Source organism: Ammospiza nelsoni, chromosome 4 (genome assembly GCF_027579445.1).
Source record: "Ammospiza nelsoni isolate bAmmNel1 chromosome 4, bAmmNel1.pri, whole genome shotgun sequence".
Taxonomy (NCBI): Eukaryota; Metazoa; Chordata; class Aves; order Passeriformes; family Passerellidae; genus Ammospiza; species Ammospiza nelsoni.
The window spans coordinates 50671561-50692817 of record NC_080636.1 but is presented as its reverse complement, the minus strand read 5'-3'; the positions used below and the strand labels follow the sequence as shown (position 1 = coordinate 50692817).

Sequence of the window (21257 nt, the reverse complement as noted above, 5' to 3'; positions counted from 1 at the left end):
GTCTCTCTCTTACAGTCCTGTACTGACTCCGCTTGCTGCAGTGGGAGCCACCAGGACCAGGGACCACCAGAGCCTGCCCATAGCACCTGGGTCAAAGTGGCAGCAGACACCTGAGCTAGGCAAGGGACCACCACCCACAGGTACTGTGTGTCCTATTACAGCTCAGAGGGAAGCTGCCAACAGCTTTTTCCTGGATACCACAGGAGCCCAGCTCTTTCATCCTTCCTCTTCTGCCTCTGGTGCATCCTCTCTGGAGAGCCCAGAGGCATGTCTGTCCTGGGATCAGTGTGTGCCAGCATGCAGTGTGCACGTAATCCTGCTGCATCCCGGCCCCCTCTCCAGAGCAGCATTTACTGCTGATGTCAGCACAGTCATCCCTCAGTGCTGCCAGGGGTAACCCTTTGAGCTAACCACTGATAAGTTCCTTCTAGCTGTCTTATTTTAAAAAAAGAAATTAAAAAAGAGGAGGAAGGTGCTGCAGTCGCCTGATGAACATTTTCATGGATGCTGCCAGCTTTTTACTGTAGGTTACCTTGGTGAAGGCATATTACAGAGACTTTTCTTTTAAAGAGAGCTTAAAACTGTCTGCTTGGCAGTGTGTGTTTTATGCTGATAGATGTGAAACCCCGAGAAAACCCCCAATCCAGACCAGGAAGCAGAGGTGGTGCCCACTTAACTCCTGCCTGCAGCATCAAGCTGCACTTTAACCTGTTGCTTTTCACACCTCTTTCCTGCTCTTAGGAGACACCTTCTAAAGCTGGGATAACCTCCCTAAACCTCGCTCCTCAGGCTCTTCACAGAGGGAAGTTCACTCTCCTGCTCCCTTCTGCAGCCCTCGAGCTGTTGCAATAGCCCTTGAGGTGCTCTCTCTCCTTGTTCAAAACCCACGCCAGCCTCTTCCTCTCAGCGAGGCTGAAGATGTTGTGCAAAACAAGCAAGAGGGCACAATATGGCGATTTTTCACTTGCCTCAGCCTAAAAACCAGCCTCCTCCAGGCTCTCAGTCTTCCAAGAGCTTCCCACCTTTCTAGCCAAGTGGTTTGTTTGCAAGAAGAAAAATTGGTAGCTTTGTGCTAGCAATAACCGGAGTCCTCTTTCACTAGTGCAGGCATTTTCTCCTTTGAATTTTGTCTGAATGCAGAAACTATTGTGAAATGAGAGCAGTAATATCAGGAAAGGGGAAAGCAGAGTGCTTCTCTGGATAGGGTTTGATACAATTTGAAGCTGCTTGTGGAAGATTGGCTGGAAGGTAAACTAATTTGGGCTTAAAAAAGATGGTGCTGGTAAAGTGTGTTAGTGACTCTTCAGCAAATGGTCCAAAATAGCTTTTTTATGGTCTCTGACCTCTAGGAAAGATAACCGGATTTTTGATCTTAGATTGAAGGGGCAATTTCTGCTGGAAGAAACTTGTGTTCTTTAGAAACCATCCCAGGCTGGCATTTACTGTCAAAAACATTTCATGGGAGTGGACAGAAAACAAGCGAAAAATCACACATCTGAGTCAACCCCAGGAGAGCCTTGCAGGATGCTGTGGCTGAGCTATATCAGAATGAGATCAACCATCCAGTATTCAGGATAGGTCCTGTTGTCATCCATCCTCCTGGTGGTCCATGGCCACCAGAATTTCCTGTGAGGGTGTGATTAGTCAGGAGCTCCTGGTTTTGCAGCATCCTGGACTGCAGAGGAGTTGTGGCCCCAAGGAGAAGCGTTCCACTCTGACATTCCTGCGTTGTGTGGGAGCTGCAGTGCCCATATCAGGTGGTGGTTGCTGAGGTGGGTATTGAGTTACAGGGGTACCTTTCCAGAGCAGTGCTTGGTCACCAGCTGTTGTCCAGGTCACTGTGCCTTTTGGTACAGCAGCAAAAAACCACACCTTTCTCTTTGAATTTCAAGTCAGGGGCCTGTTTTCTGCCAAGCTACCCCCCACCGTTTCAAATGTATTTTATTCTCCTTTTCTTTGCACTGGTCCCGTTCCGCTCCGCTCAACAGCTGCTACATTTAATCCCAGAAGCTGCAGTTGGTAGGGAGCAAAGTGATCTCCATATAACCTCTCTGTTACTCATAAGCGTGCATTATGAAGCTTAACCGATGGTAATAAAATGTTTTGCTTTCAACATGCTGTCCCTGTGGTCCAATGTTCCCGTCTTCAGGCTCCATCATTGCGGCGGGGCGGCGTACCGGAGCTGTTCTGCTGCTCCCTGGGAACGTGCCTGGGAATACTGGATGTAGGCCTCATGGATACCCAGCTAGGAGGGATGGAGAAGGTGGAGCAGAGTCTTTTCCATAGGTAGTGGCACCAAGCAGCTTTTGGAGGAAGATTGTGTCTTGGCTGGGACCCAAGTGCAGGTTCCCATCTCCCTAAGATTGTCTGGCACTGCAATCTGCTGTGAGAGGCTCTTCAGGGAGCAGAGGAACAGATTGCAGTCCTGCTGCTTGGTTGGGTTTTCTTCATCCCTTTCACAACCACTCTGCAGGTTCATGGCTTTATTTGGCTTCTTGTGTTTCCTGCATACTAAAAAAGGGCATTTTCATGCCATCCTGCACGATGGATGTTTTTGTCCAGGGGGGAAAAAGGATGTTTCTCATCCACATTTAAGTAACCATACAAAAAGTGGAAAGTCTGCTTTAGGAATTTGGGTTTTGTTTACACACCATTGATGCTTTTATTAAAAGCATCTTTTCACATATAAATAATTTAGAGGTCATATGATTTTCCTGCTCTAAAACGAAAGCAGGGATTTCAAAGCAGGGATCTCCAAGCATCATTTCTGTGTCATGGTGGGTTGCATTAGCCCTACAGCTGCCTTTTGTTGAACAGGACGGGGTTCTTCCATATTTGAGGTTTGTGGCATTGGGTTTCAAAGAGGAATTTTCCAGACAGGGCCCCCCAGAAGGTATCAGAATATATGGCTTTGTCAGGCAACGATAACAGCTTTTTTCCTGGAGATTGCCATTTTGTAAATAAGCTTCTTCTCCAGCAGCACAGCTACAGCTAGGAAAGATGGATGATTATTTCTTCCCAGAATGGGTCTTCCGCTGCAGGATCTGGTTTTTATTGCGATAATTAGCATAGAATTAAAAATGGCCCCACATCTTCAGTTTGCACTGTAGTGTCTCTGGTACCCAGCAGCCTGGGCTCGTGTTTTCCTTGGAAATAGGCTGTGTCTGGGAATCGCTTGATTCACCACTGAAAACCAGTGCACAGATATCTGCAGCCTTCAATGCAGCAAAAGCCTCCGCCTCCAAAAAGAAATTACTGCTCCTAATAAACTTTCAAATCAGTTGTTTTTTGGAGACTGGGAAAGTTGCTGAGGATGTTTAGGTGAAAATCTAGATCAGCGGCTGGAGCAGTTTTAAAGGCATTTATAAATGCCTTTAAAATCTGGAGCTTGGGTTAAAGGTGAGGTCATGGGCAAGCAGACAGCTTTTTCTCCTAAAAACCTGTAATAGCTTTTCTTTTTAAAAATTTAACAGGGTTGCCACTCCAGGTGGAGGCAGAATTATAAGGAGTGTCACACACAATGACAATGTATCTGTAGGAGAAACTAAAGCCGCAGAAATGCAGCACCACGCGTAAACTTCCTGGTGAGAGCCGTGCAGGAAATTACTGAGCAATTGGACACGGTGTCCTAGCATTAGATTTATTATCCACTTCCAAATCATCTGCCAAAAATCCTTTCCATCGGAAGACAGGAAAGAACATGTTATAAAAAGACCTGGAAAAGGAGTCCTTTTGGCACGGGAGTTTTCAGGCTGGTAATTGTCCATGCCTTCAGTGTTTGGGTTTGGTCTCAACATTGAGGTCAATGCTACTTAAACCAAATGTGATCCCAGTGCCTACATATGGCACATGCTGAGATGTGCCAGTCTTGCAGGATCACTCCTGGAATACAGTCCTGGAAGGTGCTTCTTTGCCCAGTCTATTGCTCAGTGATTGCTTTTAATTCCACAAGGCTCCAGCATCACTTAGGGAAGGCTGGCATGCTTTTCCCTTTTTCCCCCATGATGGACTTGTTCCTTGCTGGGTGGCAGGGTCATGGCCACATCCACATGCTTGTGTACATTCCCCTGGATATATCATTCCAGAAGTTTCTTGTCTGGATGGTGGACTGAGATGGTGGTGGTGTTTCCCCACCATGCACCTTGTTGCTCTCCTCACTGCGGGGCACTGCTCATATCACACTGCACTTCTCCAGCTCCCACATCTTTTCCTTTCTTTCCAGTTGTATGCATCGATATCCCCTGTATGCACAACCTTGCTCTTTGTTAAATCCAGCTCTTTCTGGCAGTAAGGGAAACAAGTGACGTGAGTTGGTAGCTCTGTTTTCACTCCTGGGATATTAGTGTTCCCTGCTGCTGGAAAAGCATCTCCCTAGTGCTAGGTCTCTGAGGAGAAACATGTCTGCAGCTGTACCTGCAGCATCCCCCACAGATCCTGCCAGCTCCAGCAACTCAGTACTTTTGACTTAAAAAGAGCTTTCTCCATAGAAAAGATCCACATCCACCTTGGACGCACCAGATGTTACACAGCCAGATGTTGCCTTCTACAACACTTGGGAGAGTTGGTGGTCCTGTGGTGAGTTTTTTGGGGTGCTTGCTGAAACACAGTGAGAACTAAAGGTTCTGCTTTGTGTGAAGAGGGATCAGGCTGGGTGATGGGGCAGTTGGTGGGAAGTGTGTGTTTACCGAGGGAAAAGGGAATGCCTGTCATCTGTTGGGATGAATCCTCCTTTCCCAGCCTCTCCCCAGGAGCGTGCTGATTCAAAGTCCTTCTCTGGAGCTTTGTTCCTCATGAAAACCAGTGTTTACCAGACCGCCTTCATCGTCTCGTCCTTGTGTTCGTTGTCCTTTGGCAGGTAGGGTGGTTAAGAGAAACAAGCCAGCTTAATGCATGGTCAGGAAGCTGCAATTAATGAAGCAGACCACAAGTAAATAGGTAAATAGGCTAAGCTGTAAGATAGCGTGTAAGAGGAGGCAGTCTGCCTCTGCAAAGTGCATGATAAGCATCGGCCAAGCTTGTTGCAGACACTGGGCAAGGCTGCTTTCGCTAGACTTTGAGTATCCTAGTTGCAAAGGCTCATCAGTGTTCCTAAAGGCTCTTGGTTTTGGAGTGGGCTCGTCCTTTGTTTTCTGTGCGCCGTGACCGCTTGCTTCCTGAGCGGGTTCGTAGTGATGGAGTTCATGGAGCTGTTCTTTATAGTAGCCTAAAAGGTGTCAGTCGTTTGCTCGTGTGTGTTCACAAGCTGAGCCGTGGTGTGATTTGAAGCACTTTTGGTGTGGCATGTGCAGTTGCAGTGCTGTCTGTTTTTAATTTCCCCCAGGGTAGCGTCCCCGCCTTCCCCCGTGTTTCGGACACTGAACCAAACCGATGCTGGGACTAGCACTTTAAGTACTAGCAGTCACTTTGCTTCAGACTAAACTGAGCACTGCACTTTTGTACCTACTGTTAGCACTGAGTTTTCAACTCTCTTCTTTTCCCCAGCTATTTCCCCTCCTAGGCGCAGTGTTAATTATGTAGGGGCCATCAGAAGAAAATTTTGAGGTGTGTTGGACCACTGTCCAGTGCCTGATTTTCATTACATATCCATTAGCCACCTGAGAGTAGGGAATTTACCCATCCAAGTTTGTTTTACACGACAGCACCAACACCTACAGGCAGACGTGGTGGTTGTTGTAAACTTCGAGGTCACATGCAGACCCAAGGGCATGGCTTTTAAAAACACCAAAGATGCAGGAGAAGTCTCAAAAGGGATTGGGATGGTGCAAGATCATCTTCTTGGCACCTGGAACTGAGTGGAGCGGGAGCTCTTGTGTCTGGTATGGGACCCCGGTGAGTCCATGGGACAGCGCAGGCCAAACCAGTCTGAGAGCCTGGTGCCAATAAAGGCTGTGCTCAAGCCACTGCAATAAAAGCCATCATTGTGCCTGCACTGAAAGTGCTGTTGGGATTGGTCGTGGGCTTCAACTGCAAAAGGCATTTTGAAGTAAAAAAGATTTACAGACCATTTGAAAGATGGAGCACAATAACCCTGGGGTTTGCTGTTGGATTTGAAAAGTGTTGTTAGGAGTTGATCAGCTCTCATGTTCAGAGGCAGTTCAGATGTGCTATTCCTGTTAAATTCCTGTGGTATTTCCATATGGAAGGCCAGGGATCAGAGCTCCCTTGCCAGCAAGAAAGCAGCAGGGTAGAGTTAGTAGGAAACATAGTCAGAAATCTCTAGGATTTGGAATGGTGATCCCTGGGATGCTGAATAATCTGGGTTTTGCTGCCCCAAACCACCCACTCCCAACCACCTGGTGAGGTTTTGCTCCTATAAAAGCCCCTGTGGGTTTTCCACAGCAGCAAATGAATCATGGTGGGTATGAGAGCCCCATGTTCCCTTCATGCCAGGGTACCCACAATTGGGACTGCTGCTTATCATCCTTGATGAGCCCACAGTCAATCCAAACCCTTCTCTGGCAATCCTCCGTGATGGGAGTTTCTCCCCGGTGACACTTGATGGATAAACCCTGCCAGTGCAGCGTGATCAGTGAGAATGCAGAGAAGGGAATTAGGGCTTCTCCTTCACTGCTGCTAGCAAGGGGCCAGCATGGAAATAACCTTCAGCAGCAAAAAGAAATGGGTGTGTTGGGTTTCCCTGTTGCAGCAGATGGAGGAGTTTTCCTAAACAGCTCCAGTTTTAGTGGCTGGTTTTGTTGGCTTCCTTCTTCAGGGGCTTGGATATTCATTGGGAACCCGAGGCGGTTAAAAACCCCAAATCTTGAGCAACCCCAAGTATTATGCTCTTGCATCCTCTGTCATGGATGTAGAAACAGAAATAAAATCAGCATTTTGGGTGGGGTTGGTTCTTTTTCTTCTTCACCCCCCCCCCCATCCCCAGCCAAATTATCCCTGCAAATTTAGCTTTAAAGAAATAGCACCAGGCCATGCTGCTGCTCTGTCTGAGCCCCCAGAATTATTGTGGCTGAGGGAACAGCCCTTTCAGAAAGTACCCTGGTGACTCAGAGCCCACATCCTGCTCACTGTCACCAGGATAAAGGCAAACCATTTGGAAAATCCCCCCCCCCCCCCCCCGCAGCAAGCCCACCATTCTCACTGAGTCCTTGGAAATAAGCTTGGGAGAAAGGGGGATGTGGAACAGGTATTTTTTTGTCTTTTTTTCCCCCTTGGGTGTAGTTTTTTGTCCTTTGGAGATGGCATCTCATCCTTTGGGAAGGTGGAATTAAGTGTTTTCTCCTGCCTGTCACATTTGAGGCCTGAATGCAAATCCTAGCACAGCACCTTTTGCTCTGGAAGGGCCTTTTAGGTGGAAAAAAAGGATTTTTAGTTGTTTGGGTTTTCAGATAGCTTGTGGGAAGTGCATTGTAACAGCACACAGGCAATGCTTTACCAACCTTTTCTGTTCCTCCAAGAGAGACTTTTTAATTTGCTTCAGTTGTTTAGAGTTTGTTTCCTTGAAAGTCTTTTTGGACCCATGAAAATGCCCTTGAAATGAGTCAAGTTTATCAAAACAAAATTGTGCACACACCCATGCACTGGCCCATGTGTTCGTGCTTGTCTTCCTGGGTGTGTATACACTCAGAGAAATAGATTACTTCCCAAAACATTCTTTTTTAATTTTTTTTTTTGGGTTGGTTTGGTTTTTTTGGGTTTGTTTTTCCCCACCCCCAGGATATTAACCAAAAGGTGTTTTAAAGTCATGGCATGAAAACTCCTAAATGTAAATCTGAGTACCTTGTGATGCTAATTAACAGGTTTTCTCCTGAAACTTTATGTGATGCTTAATATTTTCCTTAGGAGGTTTTGTTTAATGTTAGATCATTGTTCTGGAGGATGTTGGTCCTACTGGCATTAAACTAATGGAAATAAAATGCATGTGTTACAAGTGTAGAAACGGTGAAGAATTAAGTGTGAACTTACTGTACGATACCGATTCTGTTTTCAAACAATCTGTTTTGCTGTTCAATAGTTGACATATGGAAATGCCAATGTACTGTAATTTAGCACTTTTCCAATGGACCCTGTTCTCACTATGCCTGAGGGAAGAAGCAGCTTTGGCTCGAGGCCGACTGAGGGCAGCTCCTGAACCCTTTTCTGCGTGTTTTGGCACCAGAAGTGGCCAGGTGGAGTGTCAATTTGAGGTTTCTCATCACTTTGGTGGCTGCCACAGGCCAGAGTGGGGTGGCTCTTCCATCCCCGTGGCCAAACCAGGGCCATTGTGCAGCTTGGTCTGGTGAAAAGGAGGGTGGAGTTAGATGATTTGTAAGGTCCCTTCCACTGTGGGATTCTGGGATTCCCTGATTTGGGAGGATGGGCTGGTGGCACTGTGCTCCACCAGTGCATCCCCCGGGAGCCAGGCTGGGCTCGGGCTGTCTGAGCTGGGGTGGGAAAGCGGCCAAAGCAATCCACAGTCCCTGAAATCCAAGGGCAGAAGGGCCAGCTCAGCAGCCACCCCTCTGCAGCCCAAACCCTCCTTTCCTAGTGCTAACAGGGTGCAAAGTGTTACTTGTCATGTACTGTACTGAAAGGGTTAATTGATCAGTGACTGTATTGTACTGTATGAAAACTCATGAATTGCCTTGTATTGTTTCTAATGGACTGTTCCATGTGTCCCCACTGCCCCGTTGTTCCCAAAGGACTTTGCATGTGCTCAGTTGGCTCCTCCAAACTCTCTGGTGCTAACTCCTCCCTATCTGATGGTGCTCCTGCGGGCACCAACTGACCACATGCCCGTCCCCAGCTTGAAGTCCACCACGTCTTTCTCGTCTGTTTGTATCACACACACACACACACACACATATGAGAAAAATTAAGGATAAACTTGAATTTGTTTCAAAGCCTCATTGACAATCTAATGTTTTCTATGTCTGCTTTTCTTTTGGGATGGTTTTTCTAGAAAGCAGCTCGCCAGCACCTTCACCCTAGGAGGGGATTTTGCCCTGTTCACTCCTCTGGCATCTGCAGTGAGCTGCTCCCTCGCTGGCTTTTCAGGCTCAGCCACTGGAGCCAGTGAGGAAGAGGAGGTGCAGGTGCCTTCAAAGCTGCCCAACCCTAAAAAGCAGCTGGGATTCTTGTGGCTGCTCGGTCCAAACATAGGTGGGCGGGCACTGAGGGTCTTGGAGGGGATGAGCCTGCCCCTTGCTTTGTAGCAAAAATTGGCTTTTAAGGAGAATGGAGGTGGAAATTGAGTCCCAAAGGTGCCTCCGTCTCCTCCCAGCATCATTCCCGGGCCTGAGGTTTTCCAGGTGACACCCACCTCGGATGGCGTGAACAGGGCCACCCCCTCCAACCCCCCACCCTCATGCGAGCTGCTTTTTGGACAAAATGAAATCTGACTATATTTTATATCGATTTGAAAACAAAGTCTGATATTTACCCCTGTTCTCAACTGAATTTGCATATTGTTGTTTGCCACGATATTTGTTCTGTCCTCAAATAAATTTGCTTACTTGTGTAGTCTTAACTGTCTGCTCGGATTCTTGCCATCAGATTTACCCCTGCTCCAAGGTGCCTGCACCACAGCTCTCCTTTGAGCGCTTCCCAGGGAGAAGAGAAGGAAGTTTTTCCGGGAGGGGGAATCATTTCAGGCTGTAAATGTTTTTCTCTCCCTTATCTCCCATTCATCTCCCCGGGGCTTTTCAATTTGATGCCCTTTCCCCCCGCAATCTTCCATCATCGGTTCCTTCTATCCGGGTAAGTGCGCGGCAGAGGAGCGGCTGTGCCTCAGCCCGCTTCATCTGAGCGATAGAATTGTTGCTAACACATTTTTTCAGGGTGAGGCATTTCCGACGGCAGTGTTTTGCATTTGGGAACGGAGGGATTTACGGCCGCGAGCTGCGGGCACCGCCGGCTCTTCCTGCACATCGCATTAGCGAGACGCTGGCATCAGTCACCGGAGCCGGCGCGGCGGAAGGCAGTGCCCTCCGAAGGCTGCAAACCCGATTTGCACATGCGTTTCCAGGGAAGTAATCAAATCAGCCGGCAGGCTCGATACAGGGAATAGGCTAATGTTCCAGATTCGCCTGCGTTTGCAAACAGAACCTGTTGCAAGGCTTGCAGGTTTTGAGGTTCCTCCCCCTCCCCAAAATAGCTGTTTGGGGATTAAAATTGTTCCAGGCTGCTGCAGGAGGACATTTTTTTATTCCCTGAAAGATGCAGCTGTGTCCGAGAGGAACATTTTGGGAGGATCCTTGTGAGGGTTTGGATACTCTCCTTTCTTTCGGAATCCATCCCTGTGCATACATCACAGCAACAGAGTCCATTTTCAGAGATTCATCCCCCTTCTCCTGGCAGCATTCTCCCTCTCTTTGCCTCTTTCCTCCCCTCTGACTTCTTCCTGGCTTTTGTTCCCAGTTTACCAAGATGTTGTAATGTTCCCTGCTGCTCCTCACAGTGCTGCCCACGGGGATAGATGCCATCACGGGAAGGAGGGAGACAAATTCTGTGGGGAAACCCTGGGAGAAAGAATCCAGGCTTCCACAGAGGCTGCTGCCAGGTAGGTTTGCCTCCCATGCACTACAAAAATGCTGTGTCTGCACCCCAAAATGTGTTTTAGGGATCTGTATCCTCGTGCCACTGGGAGGTCCAGTGCTCCCCTGCACCCTCACAGGAGGGTCAGGGGCCCTTGGTGCAGCTCCCACTGGGTTTGTGCACCCTCATCTGCTGGCAGAAGGAAGAACTTTACTGATTTATTTCATTTATTCACTGTGGGGTGGGTTTTTTATCCTCTCTAAAACACAGGAGTCCAGCACCCTTTGGGAAGCAGTGGATAAGCCCAGGCAATGCCTTCCATAGGCATTGCTGTTTCTCCTGTGTTCTGTATCGCACTCTAAAAAAACAAGTTTCAGTGGAAAAATCACAAGAATAAGAAAGCAAGTTATCCCATGGGGGAGTTTAATGTTACACAGCCAACAGTAATGTATTTTTTAATAAAATGGCCTTTTATGCCACTTTACCAGCATTGCCTTTTTAGAAGGTTCTAGCAGAGAAATGAAGAGATTTTTAGAGAAGGTGGTGGAAAATCCTGCCTTCATTAATTCCCTCTGGGTGAGGCTTGTCAGTTTTCCCTGCCAGGGAGCCTGATGAATGTCCCCACTGCTGCTGGGAGACTCTGCAGGCTCCATCCCTGCCACTCCTTTGCAGGAAAATCCCCAGCTGATGCCACGAGCTGCCTCTTTCCAGCAAACCACGTCCTGTTGCTCTGGGGATGCTCCTGGCTCAGGCTGTGGGGTTTTGCCAGAGCTTTGCTAAGGATCTGCCATTGGATCGATACCTCAAAACCTCTTTATTCCTGACAGGGAGCCAAGAGAAATATCTCAGAAAATACCTTTCCATTTAAGCTTCCCCTATTAAACATTTTAATGGTGGCAAGGAATCAGTAAATAGAAACTTAGCACCACAGCATGCATGTCCATGTGGGCTTTGTTTGCTCAAGTTAAATCACGAGGAAACCCCCAGAAACTGAAAGATGGGATAAAAGTTGCTTTTGGTTAAAGGCTGACCTCCTGAGGCTCAGGATGCCCTTTTTTGGGTCATTTTGGACAAGGCAGGGGTGTTTTTTATTGGGGGTGCTGGATGCCCTTTTTTGGGTCATTTTGGACAAGGCAGGGGTGTTTTTTATTGGGGGTGCTGGATGCCCTTTTTTGGGTCATTTTGGACAAGTCAGGGGTGACTTTTATTGAGGGTGCTGCTCTCCTGTATGCTTCGGACTGGGAAGATTTATTGTTCCCTGCCACAAGGCTGGGTTTGCCTTATTCCATGGCTGTTCTGTGCTGCAGTGTCACAAACATGGGCAATATGGTCAGAAATGATCTTCTGGAAAACAAATCAAACATCCAGAGGAGTGTGAACCCTTCCTGGCAGCTATCTTTACTGGGAACTGGACTGGCGAGCAATTGTCATCTATAACAGTAGCCACAAGGTTGTGTTTTATGTAAACTGCTCTCTTTTATTTTGCTAGGTGGTTTTAGTTAGAAAATTTACTTCAGGGATGTGATGTTGTGAATACTTTCATTTTTTTCCCCTCAGTTCAGGGTGAATTCCTTAAATCTGTCTGCTTTACCCAGCGGAGATGAAGGGAACTGTGACTAGCATGAGTGCTTCTGGTTGGACAGCCTGAGCAGCTCCTCAGCAAAGCTCAGCCTTCCCATCTGGCATGAACAAACACACCTCATGGACTTGATCTACCTTGTCCTGCTAAAAATCCCAGGGAAATTTCCCCTCAGAGGTCTCCCAAAATCCCAGTTCTTGCTCTGTGGACACTCCAGATTGTGGCAGTGTCACACCCTCAGTTGTTGCATCTCTGTCATGATATTGCTGCTCCATTTGGCTACAGGGGAGACAGCAGAACGAGTTCAAAGGAGAGAAATAAACAGTACTAGGTAGGAATTCGTGCAGGTCTGTCACACTTTAAAGCTGAGGGCAAGGTGACTAGAGTGCCAGATTGTAAGTAAATATATTAATTTTACTGTTTATATTCACTGATCGTGTATCATATTTGGCACATCATCGTACACGTGATGAAACAAAAAAACCCCTCCAGTTGTGATTATTGTCCCACAGTATTTCACGGGAATATGGCGAAAGGAATGAACACCGCACATTCACTGAGGGGCAGACAGGGACTGTTACATTCCCAAGCCCTGCTGTCAATGCTTGCGACTCGACACGCACAGCGAGCGCAAACGCGTGTGAGGTTATCCTTTTTCCTTAGAGAGAAGGGAGCAGTTAATTCCTTTTTCCTCCGCCGAGCGCAGCCGCCATAGCCTCACGCAGCCGTGAAGGGGGGCGGGGCCGAGCGGAGGGGCGTGACCAGCGGGAGGGGCGTGGCTCTGAGGCCGACTCAGCGCGCCGGAAGCGTCGGCGCGCGGCGCGCGCGGCCGTGGGCGTGGCCGGAATTGCGCAGCAGCCGCGGCAGGCGGGGGGCGCCGCCATTACGCGGAGCGGAGCAGACCCGAGCGGGCCGCGCGTCCCCGGCCGCCGCCGGCACCCACAGGCGGGCCCGGGCCTCGGGGGGCCCGCCCGGCCCCCCTCGCCATGGAGGAGAAGGGCTTCGCCAAGGAGCTGGACCAGTGGATCGAGCAGCTGAACGAGTGCCGGCAGCTGAGCGAGAGCCAGGTCCGCAGCCTGTGCGAGAAGGTGAGTGCGGGGCCCGGACGTTGGCAGGGCGGGACGGGGCCCGCGGTGTGTCCGGCGTTGGCAGACGGGCTTGCGGCCGGGGCGTATCGGGCTCTGGGGGGCGGCGTGCTGCCTGTGGAGCACCGGGCCTGGCGAGGGCGGGTGGTGCCCGCGGGATATCGGGCTTTGGGAGGCGGGGATGCGCCTGGCGGGATATCGGCACTGGGAAAGCGGCTGGTGCCGGTGGTTTTGGGGTGAGCGGGATGGTGCCTGTGAAGTATCCGCCACTGGATGCCTGGAGCGGTTTCTGTGAGATTGGCGTGGCCAGGTCGGTGTCTCTGGAGTATCCAGCGCTGGGACACCGGCGTGGTGCCAGAGGGGTACCCGGCGTACCGCACAACATGGAGGAGCCCCGCGCTGAAAAATCGACCCCCACTCAGTGACGAAACCCACTGGCTTCGAGGTGGGACCTCGGGAAGCAGAGATGAGACCCAGAGAGGCTCCCCGCCCGCTGAGAGGACCAAAATAGAAAGAGGAATGGTTGGGTAAAGGACACTGTTGGCTGTTCTGGACAGGCCTTGGCAAACCGTGCTCGGGTTTGTTTAGTGGGGAATGGGAAAAGCCTTTTTTTCCCATCAGGAGAAAGGTCCTCAGACCTGTGCTGGGTGTTGTCTGAGTAGTCTCTCAACGCTGCAGTCTGTGACCAAGGGAATATTTTCCTTGCCATATTCTTCCAGCAGTGATCCTAGCACTCCTTAACGCCCAGACAGCTTCTGTTTCCTTCCCTTCTTTTTCATTTTTTCAGTCCCATGCTAGGGCTGTCTGTTTGTTTTGTGACTCTTTCTCCAGAGCTCCCTCAGTTGTGAGGGAGCTGTGGCTGTTCGGGAAGCTGGAGTAGTGGCTGCTGTGTTTTGGGAAGCAGATTATGGCTGGACACACAGGAAATAGGGAGAAGCTGGGTGGGAGAGCTCAGCTGGAGGTGGGGAGGGTGTTTGTCCTTCAGGAGGCAGATGACAGGGAAGTGTGTCATCTGTCACAGCACCTCGTTCTTCCAGGCTGCTGGAAACTGATGGAAACGACTGGGGCATGAAGGAAACACTGTGCCCTGCACTGATTTGGCTTAAGTTTTGGGGAGTGGTTGTGTCACCCAGGAGAGGAGCTTACAAAAACCTCTGGGTGTGCAGCCCTGCCACAAAGCTGGTTTAGTTGGTTTCCTTGAAATTATATTCGGAGAAATCCTCTTCTCCCGAACACTTTGTAGCACTCTTGTGTTTGGAACTGATTTCAGAGGGGCCCAGTGCAGTAGTGCCTTTTGCCTCAGGTTTCAGTGTGTGGGTGAACTGAGTACTAAAACAAAAAATCAAAATGAAGTGGGGGGAAAAAATCTAGAAAAATCCGAGAGTTATTTGTGTGGGTCGTTCTTGGTTTACGTACTGGCATAGTGGGCAGTGATGAGGGAGGAATTGGATGCAGTGGAGGTGTGCCTAGTGACTGTGTACGCTTAAAAGTTGTTGAAATTTGCAGCTGTGGAAGTGGCGTTCTGTCCTCACCTGCCCAGTGGTAACCTCGTTAGGGAGCTGATCTGCCCCTGTGGCTCATACAGGGGTGAGGCGAGGGAGGTGCTGTTCCTCACTGTGATAATGTTGTTCCTATTCTGTTGGTGTTCACTATGGAAATTAGCTCAAACCCCACAGAAATTCAGAGGCTGATAGAAAGATTAATTCCAGTCACTGCTGGAGCACACAGGTGGGGGAGTTGAGAGCCACCCTGCTTAATCCAGGTTTTTCACCAAGATGGTGAAATGGGCTATGGAGGAAGGCAGGGAAAAGGCTGTCTCCTGAGTTAAACAAACAGCCATCCATGGCCATCCCTCTCCTTGCAGCTTTTCTCTCCTCTCCTGGTTCTTGGGATGTGTAAGAGGGGACACGGTCCCGTTGCAGGCAATTCCTTGTGCTGTGTTGTGGCTGGCAGTGTTTTGTCTCTCTGTTGGTGCTGCTGGTTCAGGAGCCTCTGGGAGCACCTGGGCGCCTTGGCAGAGGCTCTGGGTGTCCCCTACTGCCTCATTCCTGAAGGGTGACACAGGTCCATCCCTCCCATCCCTCTGGCTCCCATCCCACTTGGCTGGTTCTCCTTCCAGCCAAGCTCCCTGAGGTTCAATATCCTCAGCCCACTTGGTGGTACAGTAGTTTGGACTGTGGACATTGGTGGGTTTGAGGTTCAGGTGAATTTTGATCCCAAACTCCATGCCTGGCTTTGGATTCCCAGAGAACAAGCCTCTATCGGTCAGACCAAGCTGAGGGAATGAATCCTCCAGAAGGAAAGGAGTTTTTCTTTTCTCCAAGGCTCTTGAGAAGCACCCAAGAAGTTGAGGTGATGGGCAAGCTCACAGCCAGCAAATGGGCTGCTCCTCAGAGGCTCTCTGAGCACAGACAGGCAGCCATTGGTTTGGTTTATTTAATACAAGGGAGGTTTATTTAATAAAAACACCTAAAAGCTGCTGCTTTTTATCCTGACCTGGATATGGTTTTCATCCAGCGCAAGTGGGACAGATGCACAGGAAGCTGATACCATTAGTCACTGTTTTCTGCAACAAAGGTAGCTAAATTTTGACTTCTAAGTCATAGTTATTTATTAGCCTCCTGGATTAAGTGAGTGCTGATGATGCCAGGCAGCCTGCTTGCATCAGAGGTTTTCATTTTTACTTTGTAATAGTGCTCTTTATTTTAAGTCATTTGATGGCAGTGTTCACACTGCAGGCAGTTAGTCACTGCTTTTCTGGGGTGTTTTTATTGATGCTGAGCATTTTGAGAGTCTTGTTCTGCATTAGAAAATGATCACGTAAGGGCAAACTGGGGCTCCCCAGCCTGATGTAAACGAGCTCTGCAGAGTTCTGATGACAGCCTGGATGTGTCCACGTGTACCTATGAGTGTCCTGCCCACAGGGTGAGCTAAAATGGGTGCAGGGGAACAGCTGCTTGGCAGCACAAGGAGTCGCTCCTGTCACCTGCTAGCTCCTCCTTCCTCATCAGGGGAAACTTCTGGGTTCTCCTGGCACTGACATTTCAGTTTGTGGGCTGGCCCCCCTTCCTGGGATAGGTTTGAAGGGAGCCTGTTTGCCCTGTTCCTGTGGAAAAGGAGCCCTGCTGAGCTCCAGCTTGGAACGAACCCCTGCCTGTTGCTTTGTGCAGCAGCCAGAGCACAGGGAGCAGCTGTTTTGTGGGTTTATATTTGTCTCTCCCAGAGGGTGGAAGCTCTCCGAAGGTGCTGTAAATGCTTTTAAAGACATGTGAGCAGAATCTGAGTGCTACTACTGCACTCACGTACAACATGTTCAGCAGTTCCCAGGCACAGCCCATCTCAGCAAGTCCATGGGCAGGAGGTCACTTTAAGGACCCGTCAGGTTAGGTTCTGTGCAGAGAGCATGCTGGATGCAGTCCAGACTGTCCAAACTGCTTGGGGTGTAGTTATTCCTTCCAGATACATGTTTTTCTGAAGAGAGGCAAGGCAGAAAACATTGGAATGGGAATGCAGATGTCCTCAGAGGGTATCCTTGGGAAGCAGCTCCCTTCTGGCAGCACAGGGTGAGCCTTTGCTCATCCTGAGCTAAGGGATATGGCAAGGAATACCCAGATCATCACCTGCCTGTGACTGCTCAGTGCTGGTGATCTTCCAGCCCTTTTGTTTGGATCAGATGGAGCCATCCTGTGGGTGTTCCCTGTGCCTCAGATGTGCCAGGAGCGCTGATCAGCATCAGTCAGTGAGCTGCAGGCAGCACAACAAACTTGGTATTTGATAAGGATAATGAGGTGGTGCAGATAGGCTACATGGCATGGTTGTAATTAGCAGAGGAACTGCTGGGTGTGGAAGAAGAGATGACTAAATCCAGGGATGCCATCCCTCCATCTGTGGTGGTTTTGTTGCCAGCTGGGTACAGCCAGGGAAGCTGGTTGTGGCTCCATATGTTCCAATTGCCTCTGTCTTTGCTTTCCAGTTGTATGTGACTCGCCTGTAGAAGTTGCTGAACTGTTGTGCTTGGAAGAGGATTGGAATTTTGGTGGGCAAAATGTGCCCTGGGCAAGGAAATCTAGCCTTGCTGTAGTAAACCTGCTCATCCCCCTGCACTGGGATTTGGGAAGCATCCCTTGTCTGTGCTCACCCACCAGACTCTTTTCCAGTGGTCATCTTGGGCTGTGGGGATGTCACCAGTTTCCTGTGGGAATGCAGCAGAATAACATCACCTGCCTCTGGAGGAGCTTCCTCCTTTTGTGTCCTAAATGTGCTTTCCTTGCCAGGCTAAGGAAATTCTTACCAAGGAATCCAATGTGCAAGAGGTACGCTGCCCCGTCACCGTCTGCGGGGATGTCCACGGGCAGTTCCACGACCTCATGGAGCTCTTCAGGATCGGTGGCAAGTCTCCAGACACAAACTACTTGTTCATGGGAGACTACGTGGACAGAGGCTATTACTCAGTGGAGACAGTGACTCTGCTGGTGGCGCTGAAGGTACGGCTTGGGAGACTGGGGATAGGACCTGGGAGCCATTTTCTCCTCCCGGTGACGCTGCCGTTTGCTCGGGCATGACAGGTGTAAATGGATCCGTGCTGGGAGCAGAGTGCTGGGCTGCTGTGGGTGATATTCCATCACTCCTTGTTTCCATGCCTCTGCTAAGGGAGGTTCTGTCCGCCCCCAGGTGCGGTACCCAGAGCGCATCACGATCCTGAGGGGCAACCACGAGAGCAGGCAAATCACCCAGGTGTACGGCTTCTACGACGAGTGCCTGCGCAAGTACGGCAATGCCAACGTCTGGAAGTACTTCACAGACCTGTTTGATTACCTGCCTCTCACAGCTCTAGTAGATGGCCAGGTGAGTGTGGTGTGAGGAAAAGCCTCCCTTCCCTCCCTTTCAGCAGGCTGTGTTGTGTGACATCCAGAGGAGCAGTCCCAGACAAGCTCCTGTAACTTGTGATCCCAGGATAAGATGGCTGGGGTTGGGAATGAGTGTTAACAGAGTTAGACCCAGCTGGTTTGGAGGTCCTTGCTCCCACTTAATGGATTGCTCTTTTCTTTCTGGAACAGATATTCTGCCTCCATGGTGGCCTCTCTCCATCCATAGATACACTGGATCATATCAGGGCTCTGGACCGCCTGCAGGAAGTTCCACACGAGGTAACAGAATTCAGAAACTTAAATATCTGCTGGTGGAAAATGCAAATGTTTTCTCACGTTGCAGTCCATTTAGACATGTGATTACACATGGATTATGGCCTTTCCAGGAGCTAGAGCAGATGAACATTTGGGCAAAACACACATAAGTCAGTGTGCTTTGATTACAGCAGCCTGCATAAGGAGAGCTGTGGGGGTTTCACAGCTGTTTTCCCTTGAATCGTGGGATTTTTGGGCTTTCAATCTGACTCAAAGAGCAGGATTTGGCAGGGGAGGGTGTTTACTATCTTCAGCCTCCTCGCAGAGGTGGTTGTGAACTGACAGCCACCATGTGAAGCCACATTGTATCACCATCCTTCCTCCCCAGCTAGCCCAGCCTCCCTCCTGTGGTCTTGCACCGTGTTGCAGCTTCCTGGGGCATGAAATCTGAACTGAAATCCACCTTGGAGCTCCGGGGGCAGCTGGAAGTTTTGTTGGGAGTGGCTGGGGCTCACAGATGTGTGCTCAGTAAACTCTTCACGTGCCTTGCACTGAGCAGGACGTGCTGGCAGTCTTGCTGCTGTAAATAAAAAGTGTTTAAGCACCTTTCCAGTGGTCTGACAGAGAGCTCCTAATGTTCCCAGGGTCCGATGTGTGATCTGTTGTGGTCGGACCCGGATGACCGCGGCGGCTGGGGCATTTCCCCACGTGGTGCTGGCTACACCTTCGGGCAGGACATTTCAGAAACCTTCAACCACGCCAATGGTCTCACACTGGTCTCCCGCGCTCACCAGCTGGTCATGGAGGTAGGGCAAGCACTGCTAGCCAGGGCTTCCAACACCGGGGCCCATGGGGTCTGCTCTGGGACACCTTCCGCTCACAGGTTTGTTGGCACCTTTTACATAGGTCAATACCAAAGAGAGGCTTTAGTCACATGGAAACAACAAAATAAAGTGACGTGCTTTGACCTGCAGCCTAAATAAGGGGATGTTCTGGCCTTTCCAAGCAAATTGCCCCCTCCAAGTAAATTGCCAGAGGGGCTGTGTCACACCCTGTTTGTGGCAGGAATAATCTTTTTCCATGCTGGTTTGTTCTTGCTCAGACTGCTGCTACATCCAACAGCCTGTCCCATAGTGCTCAGCAGTCAGATGTGACAGGGATTATGCCATTTTTGGCTCTCTACAGGCTATTCTTGGATGTCTTGCTGGAAGAATTCCAGGTGGGTCAATGGAGCAGATGCCTTTTTAAAATCTAGTGCAGGTAGATCCCTTAAGCAGAACTGTGTGTCAGAAGTCAGTGGCATTCAGCAGGCAAATTGTCACTTGTGATGGAGGAAAGCTGAAGGCATCCCTAAAAATCCCAAGGCTTTTCAGTGGTGCAGTCCATAATTTACAAGTGAGGAGGGGATGATCTCCTGTAGGCTGCTTGAAGCTGGTTTTGTGAGGTTCCTGCTGCTGCTTCTTGTGGTAAAGCATCTATTTTGAAATGAAACTAAGTCAGTTGGAAATACTTCAAGAAATCTGTATTTTCGCAAGTGCCTCAGAGAGTTTCAGGCCTGAAGAGGAACTTTGGAGGGGCTGAGGTTTAACAGAGACCTTTTGTATATTTCCCTGGCAGGGTTATAACTGGTGCCACGACCGGAATGTGGTGACCATCTTCAGTGCCCCCAATTACTGCTACCGCTGTGGGAACCAGGCTGCTATCATGGAACTAGATGACACTTTAAAATATTCCTTGTGAGTATGCTGCCTTGGGCTGGGCTCTCCTTCTAGCCACTCTGTGAGGAATGGCTGTTCATTCCCAAAGGGGTTCTTCCATGAAAAGCCAGCTCAGACCACTCTGGAATTAATGTGTGCTCTGCCTTAAAGTAAGCAGTGAGTTAAGCTCCTAAAAGCTTCTCTTCCTGGCGGTCTGGAGAATTGGAGCTTTTGCCCTTCAATCTCTTTATTGCCTAAGCTTGATGGAGAGAGTAAAAACACATGGCTTTATCTATTTGTTTTCATCTTTGGTAAGATGAAGGAGAGGGTCTGAATTGTGCTTTCAGCTGCTCACCTGAGAAAGTGGTGACAGGCTGCTGGGTTGCTGATGAGTTTTAACTCTTGTTTGGGGCTTGGAATGTTACGTGCAGCAGGAGAACAAGCCTGGTGTTTATCATGGCAGTGGAAAGTGACTTGTGGAGGAGGGTAAGTGATCCCTTTTTGTTTCCTGCAGCCTCCAGTTTGACCCAGCACCTCGTCGTGGAGAGCCTCATGTTACCCGTCGTACCCCAGACTACTTCCTATAAACCTCTCCCAACCTTTGTAGAAGGAAGTACACCTGGCATTTTAAAAAAGCAACAATATTTACATGTTTCTGTAAGAAATCAGGGTTCGTCTCAACTCAAATCCCCATCATGGACCAAAATGTGCCATACAGAGGACGAAGAGCATTTAGCACAACTTGAGACTGAATTCCTTACGACACTCTCTCTGTCCCATGCCCATCAGCCTGAAAGTCAGTTTGCCTGCTGTATTTGTAGTCATTGTTTTCCTTCTGGACTGTTCAGAGAGGAAAAGGTAACACTCTAACAACACTCATCTCCTCTGACGCTTCTTTGTACATTTTTAGTTCTAGTGTTTAACTGGCATGAATTAGAGTTTGTTTTCCAGGGAAGTGCACACTAACTTCATCCCCCACCACTCTTTGTTTTATTGGAAAGACCGCTCAACTTAACTGGAGAAAGGAAGTGATTCCTGCTTGGGAGTACGTTGTCATAACCCAGATAAAAGCGTTCCCTTTTTAGCTCTATTCCCGTTCTGTGCTGATCCTGCCCCCTTTTTTTTTTTAATTGTTTTGGGGTATTTTCTTTATTTTGTTTTCTCTTTTGTTATTTCCCACCCCCACCCTTCCCCTCTGTATATTTGTCCTGGAAGTGCTTGCAATCCTCCTCGCTGTACCTGAACCAATAAACTCGCCGTTGTCAGCCCCAACATGTGGTGTCGTGCAGGGCCGGGCGGGACC

General features: G+C 49.3%; 1 protein-coding gene across 1 annotated transcript; it reads left to right on the top strand.

Moving 5' to 3' along the window:
* Nucleotides 1-12897: 12897 nt before the first annotated feature.
* PPP2CB (protein phosphatase 2 catalytic subunit beta) lies at nt 12898-21226 on the top strand. Its single transcript, XM_059470334.1, has 7 exons — nt 12898-13137; nt 17409-17618; nt 17806-17979; nt 18192-18281; nt 18902-19063; nt 19875-19993; nt 20469-21226. Exons 1-7 carry the CDS (start codon nt 13036-13038, stop codon nt 20539-20541), a joined length of 930 nt encoding a protein of 309 aa, XP_059326317.1. The 5' UTR covers nt 12898-13035; the 3' UTR covers nt 20542-21226.
* Nucleotides 21227-21257: the final 31 nt, after the last annotated feature.